This window comes from Triticum dicoccoides, chromosome 5A (assembly GCF_002162155.2).
Source record: "Triticum dicoccoides isolate Atlit2015 ecotype Zavitan chromosome 5A, WEW_v2.0, whole genome shotgun sequence".
Lineage (NCBI taxonomy): Eukaryota > Viridiplantae > Streptophyta > Magnoliopsida > Poales > Poaceae > Triticum > Triticum dicoccoides.
This window is the reverse complement of record NC_041388.1, coordinates 541996298-542002674: the sequence shown is the minus strand read 5'-3', so window position 1 is coordinate 542002674 and position 6377 is coordinate 541996298. Positions and strand designations below refer to the sequence as shown.

General features: G+C 49.5%; 1 protein-coding gene across 1 annotated transcript; it reads right to left on the bottom strand.

The window, feature by feature from the left end:
* Positions 1-4222: 4222 nt before the first annotated feature.
* Positions 4223-5671, bottom strand: LOC119297785. The gene has a single exon (XM_037575434.1). It carries the CDS (start codon positions 5371-5373, stop codon positions 4402-4404), a length of 972 nt encoding a protein of 323 aa, XP_037431331.1. The 5' UTR covers positions 5374-5671; the 3' UTR covers positions 4223-4401.
* Positions 5672-6377: the final 706 nt, after the last annotated feature.

The window sequence follows — 6377 nt, the reverse complement described above, 5'->3', positions numbered from 1 at the left end:
CCATATGGACCATAGTGTGACTGCCATTAAGACAAATTGATCATGTGTTAACAACTGCATCAGTGTAAACAGTCACTGTCTTGCGCTTGACTCTGTGTTGTCTATGATTTTATGTGTAAGCTCCTCCTCAATCAAGGCCCAAACACTCCTTGATGCTGTGCACTCCAGTAATGAGTGGCGCCATGAGTCCCTAGATCCGCACAACCCACACTGCTCAGAGTCAGTCATATGACGGTGAGCTCTCAAGTCGTTGGTTGGCAGAGAATGTTTGGAGAGTCGCCAAAGAAACATGCGAATTTTCCCGGGGACTTGTGTTTTCCACAATCTTTTCCATGCTCCTGCCTCTGCAACAACAGTAGAGGAGCCAGCCTGCCCTTCCAACCAAGCCTCCCTTCGCAACTTAGTAGCAACGAGCATGTTGTAAGCTGATCTAACTGAAAAAGAGCCATGTTTCTCGTAGTACCAAGCCCAGAAGTCGGGTATGTTCTGAGTGCACAAAGGGATTTCCAAAATAACCTGAGCATCTATTGGCATGAAGGTCTGTTGAATCAACGGTCTGTTCCACGATGCTGTGGTGCTTATGATGAGCTCGGATACATTGGTTGGTGGGTCCAGTGCAATACTACCACACGGCCGAAATATACCTTCCCTGGGTAGCCAATTTTGTGTCCATATATTTGTTGAGTCTCCGTTACCAATGCGTTTGATCAATCCTTGTTTAAGTGTGTCTCTCTCCTCAATTATGGCAAGCCATATTTGGCTCGGGTGACCCCCTAGTTCAGCCTCAAGGATGTCTGCATTTGGATAATAAATGCTTTTTAACACACGGGCACTCAAGCTATCCGCATTCTGTAATAACCTCCATGCTTGTTTCGCTAGCATTGCTAGATTGAACAGCTCAAAGTCTTTGAAACCCAGGCCTCCCATGCTCTTGGGTTGTGTCATTGTTCTCCAAGATACCCAATGAGGCTTCCTTTTCCCTTCCTTACTCCCCCACCAAAACTTTCTGATAAGCATGTTGATATGTTCGCATAAGCCTCTTGGTAACTTGAAACAGGACATGGAAAAAACCGGGACACTTTGAGCAACAGACTTGACTAGCACCTCCTTTCCCGCCGAGGAGATGGTTCGCTCAATCCATCCCTGGACCTTGCACCACAACCGGTCCTTGAGGTACTTGAAAGCACCATTCTTAGAGCTACCTATATCAGATGGCATACCCAAGTACTTTTCGTTGAGGGTTTCATTAGGTACATTGAGTACATCCTTTATTTCTTGTCTCACCGAGTCAGGGACCCCCTTGCTAAAGTAAACCGATGATTTTGCATTGTTGATGCGCTGACCTGTCGCTTGACAATAGGTTTCCAGAACATGGTGCACCTCGTTTGCACCCATACCATTTGCCTTGAAAAACAGCAGGCTGTCATCTGCGAATAAGAGGTGGCTTACCGGTAGCGCCGTAGGGGCAACCTGTAGGCCACTTAAGTTGGATGACTCACTTTTTGATTTTATCAGGCACGAAAGGCCCTCTGCTGCTAGCAAGAACAGGTATGGGGATATTGGGTCCCCCTTTCTGATACCTCTTGAAGGTTTAAATTGTTGCAGTTTCTTCCCATTGATCAACACAGAAAATCTCACTGTGGTTACCAGGCTCATAACGATCTCCACCCATCTGGTGCTAAAACCCAATTTGAGCATTATAGCTTTTAGGTATTGCCACTCCACCCTGTCGTAGGCTTTCATCATGTCAAGCTTAAGAGCACAAGACTGGTTTTTCTTTGCTTTATTCCTCTTCGTAAAATGCAAACACTCATAAGCTGTGATAATGTTGTCTGTAATCAACCTGCCTGGCACAAAGGCTGACTGCTCCTCTGATATTATGTCAGGTAGTACTACCTTCAATCTGTTAGCTATCACCTTCGAAGCAATCTTATATAGGACATTACAAAGGCTGATTGGACGGAATTGAGACAGAAGCGTGGGATTTTTTACCTTTGGGATAAGAACCAGGACAGTGTCGTTTATGCACTCGGCCGATTCCGTTCCTTCCACAATCCTCATAACTGCCCTAGTGACGTCCTCCCCACACGTATCCCAATGATGCTGAACAAAGTGTGCAGAGAAACCATCCGGACCCGGTGCCTTTGTGGGGAACATCTGAAAGAGAGCCTTTTTTACCTCATCTTGGCTATACGGAGCATTCAACGTTTCATTCATAGCTGCAGTTACTTTGGTCGGGACGGTGTCAAGGACCCGTTCCATCCCCTGGACTCCCTCTGAACGTGTTTGCCGGTTCATTACCACTACTAAGCTATCATCATATTATCCATGCTGAGTTGATCTGCTGATACATGCGCGCTCTCCTGTCCGTGGGCAGGTATGCAGAGGGAGATGGACAAGAAGAATGTCGCGGCTTTGCTTCACACGTTATGCCAGCAAATCGTGTTTTTACATGCACTTGGATACTTCCTGTTCCTGCATTATGCCACAGAGTTATGGGAGGCGTTTTGAAAACACAAATTTGCAAGGACAAACACACGGGAAATTCACCACACTCTGCACGCAATGACGGACCCAGCAACAAAGGAATCCTTCAAGGCTTCAATGCCAACCCTCGCAACCCCATGCACTACACTTACACACCGTTGACCTGACGCGCGCGGACCTGGGCGAGGAAGAGGCGTGCTGACGGAGAATGCCTCCTTCAGATGAAGAATAGGCACTACCTGCTCCGGCCTCTCTCCATGTGTGACATACTAGCAGTTGAAAGCAAACCAAACCTATTTTTATTTGCACTCAGTCGATCTTTGAATAATACGTACAAGTTCACATGGCACGGATGCGAGTGCAACTGCGAGACATCAACCTTTATGCTTGTTCGATTCAACTGGAAAAAAAAGAGTTGCATATGTTCTTCTGGGTGATTTAAGTATGATTCTCAGATGCCTTGACATGTGGTGGGCGGGAATGCACTACCTCAACTACTGAAAATGAAGCAGCTTGCATGACAACGCAAAGTGCTGAAGCTGCACCCGCTGCTGCTACTATTACTAGTACAACCAAAACAATACCTACAGGTTCAGAGCCAGCATCGACAGCAAGACAACGAGACCAAGGTTAGTCATAGCAAATTTAGTGGACGCCCTTTTAAAAATATACTACTACCTCCTTCTGAAAAAGCTTGTCCCAAATTTGTCTCTCAAATGGATCTATCTAGCACTAACTTGACGAGGGACAAGCTAGAGTATTATACTTCAACCTTTTGATATTTGTTTCGACTTATGTCATAGCTTGTTTCTCTTTGTTGATAGCAGACTTGAGTGTCAACCAATTTTATTTTAGCCTTTTGAAATCCATCCCTCTGTCTGACTGCATACAGGTTGTACTTCTGCCCCTACTCTGCTACCTGTTCTACGACAATCTTTACAGTTCAATGGATTTGTGTAGGTCACATGCCTGGCGTATTTTATTTTGGAGACTGGATTTTCTACTCTCGGCTATAGTACACCCGAGTTAGCAAAAACTTTGAAAAAACTTTATCAAACGAAATCCAAAAAATCTGAAATTTTGCTACATCAAACTTTATCATATATTTGAGGTTCTTGCCAAGTTTCATCCAAAAATAACTTCCGATGAGCTCTCGCCGAAAAAAACAAAATCATCGCTGAAAGTTTTGTGCATTGTTTGAGCAGTGGTTTTGTTATTTTTGGTGAGACCTCCTCATATATTATTTTTAGATGAAATTTTGCAAGAACCTCACACATCTGATAATGTTTCATGTCCCAAAAGTTTAGATTTTTTGGACAATGTTTGATCACATTTTTTCAATCTTTTGCTAACTCTGGTGTAGTACTACACCCGAGAGTAGCCACTCCTTTTCGTTTTTTGAGCCCGTCATGAGGCCTGCCTACTGGAATTAGCTGCCTCTCTAATGGTGGCCTAATGCATTTTTTAAAACTTTCCCACTTGTACTAACATATTCTCAATCTACTAGAGGCTACATTATCTTTGCCTACAATGTATTGTATTGCTTTTGTATGTTGATGAATATGTTGACAATCAATCAAATACCACAATCTTCAAATTAAATGACATCCCTATACACTGTAGCACGTTGAGCAGGGTGAAGAGCATTTACATGCCATTCATTTGATTTTTAGTGCAGTTGCGACTTGCCAATGTATCTTCATAGTTGAGAGCAAGGTTGAAAAGTATTTTTTTTTTTGTAAACAAAAGAAGAGTCGACACATAGTTCATCATCGCTTCACTATGTACACACAAACAAGAACATACAAGGGCAATACGGCATCACGTTCAGATGGACGCCATCACGCCAACACACTAGAAATTTACCACACCCTGCGTAGCCGCCCCGGCCTACCCCATGCATGCCTTTGACTCTCACGCGGCGCCGTCGACGCGGGCCTTGGTGACGCCGGCGCAGGCGTCGACGAAGTCGCCGTCGATGAAGTCGGTGGAGAAGACCTGCAGCTTGCCGCCGAGGCCCCTGGCGAAGGCCTGGGCGATGAAGAAGCGCGCGAAGCGGTGGATGCGCCGCGTGACCGGCTCGACGAGCAGCACCGGGTTGTCGGTCTGCGGCGTCAGCGTGTTCTCCACCCGGTAGAGGAACCTCCGTGCGGCCGCCGGGTCGGGCTGCTGCGCTAGGGACGCGAGGTTGCCGTCGAACTTCTTCTCCGGCAGGTCCGTGTTGATCCAGTTGTCCCTCAGGTACCCGCCGCTCCACAGCGGCCCGCCGCGCGCCGGCGCCGGCGAGTTGCGCGGCTTCCACACGCAGATCACCCGCCGCGGCAGCAGCTCGGCTATGGTCTTGCGGAACACTGCCTCGTCCTGCGGGATCAGGTGCTCGCCCAGCCGCTCCACGAGGTACTTGGCGAACTCCGGCGGGTCCTCGTGGCCGAACTCGGTGCGCACCTCGAGGACGAGCACCTCTGAGGCGGTCTCGGACAGGAAGCGCCGCACGTCGTCGATGACGACGTCGACGGTGTAGCTCGCGACGAGCGGGCCGTGGCAGACGCGGCGGTCCTTCTGCACGCGGACGTCGAGGAGGCGGCAGCCCGTGGCGAGCTGGTGGTAGACGGAGAGCGACTGGCACTGCGCGAAGGGGCGGGTGACGAAGGGGACGCCGATCTCGGCGGTGGCGGAGTTGTGGGTGCCTGGCCACACCACCTGGTGCACGCGCAGCCGCTCCGGCCCCAGCTCCGCCATCCACGTCTTGCGGTCGGCCGGGCGGTGCCCCGACCCCGGGAAGTCCTGGCCCGAGGCGGATTGGCGCCTGGTCAGCGCCTGCTGCTGGTTGGCCACGTCCTTGACGCGGTTGACCTGTCCCGAGAAGAAGGCGCCTATGGCGGCCATCCTAGGTCTATGGAAAGAAGAGCTGGCTGGCTCCAATGGAGTTCTGACCTGGATCGTGGACGCTGCGAGCTCGAGATCAGCGTGTCTATCACCTGTGCGTGTGACGACGACGAGCTAGCTGCGGCGGAGATGTATATGGCTAATCGTTGGTTTGTTGCGAGCTCGGAATCGGATGGATGCTAGGAGGAGGAGGAAGCGAGGCGTGTTGTTTGTTGGCCGGACTGACTGGCCTGGCGTTCTCTTGTGGCACGGTTGACCTGGCTAGCTCTGATCTCGACAGATTGTATTGTATACGTACTCGTACTACGGAGCACGTCGTTGAGCTGGATATGGATTGGTGGCGCGAAAACACGAGCTTTAGCTACGGATGGGCATGGACATGTCCTAGTCGGAGATGCACACATATACTGTATATGGCTGTTGATCGACTTTGTTAGAGCTCTAGCTGGCACCCACATGGCAAACGTGCGTGGTCAACAACCTTCTTGATTTCATAGTAGGAGAAAGGAGCACATGATTTCTTTTTGTTAGATGGATGGATGGAGGAGGACTCGAGGCAAGTTCTTTGCGAGCGCGTTTCCATTTGTTAGTTGGTCTGACCGGCGTTAGGTAGATGCTGTGCTACTGGCAGGACGGCCGAACACCATTCTTTTAGAAAGACGAGACCATCCAGGATGAAGGTATATTTTTATAGAAGAAACTTTAGGGCATCTTCAACACATTGTATTGTATGTTAGAGCAACTCTAGCAGATCCCGCAAAAGCCGTCAACCTGCAAAATTCCGGCGAGTATGCAGGTTCGTCCCAATTTTTTGGCCAGAACAGAGCCCGCATGCGAGCTCGGCCCAATTTCCCGGCCAGAACAAAGCCTGCATACTCGTCCGACCCGTAATTTTTTTTGCCGCGGACCCCCCTCTCCACATTTCTCGCAGCCGGTGACCCCCTTCCGCCTCCAGCCGCCATGTGTGGCCGCATGTGGAGCTCCGGACGCAGCTCCGACAGCAG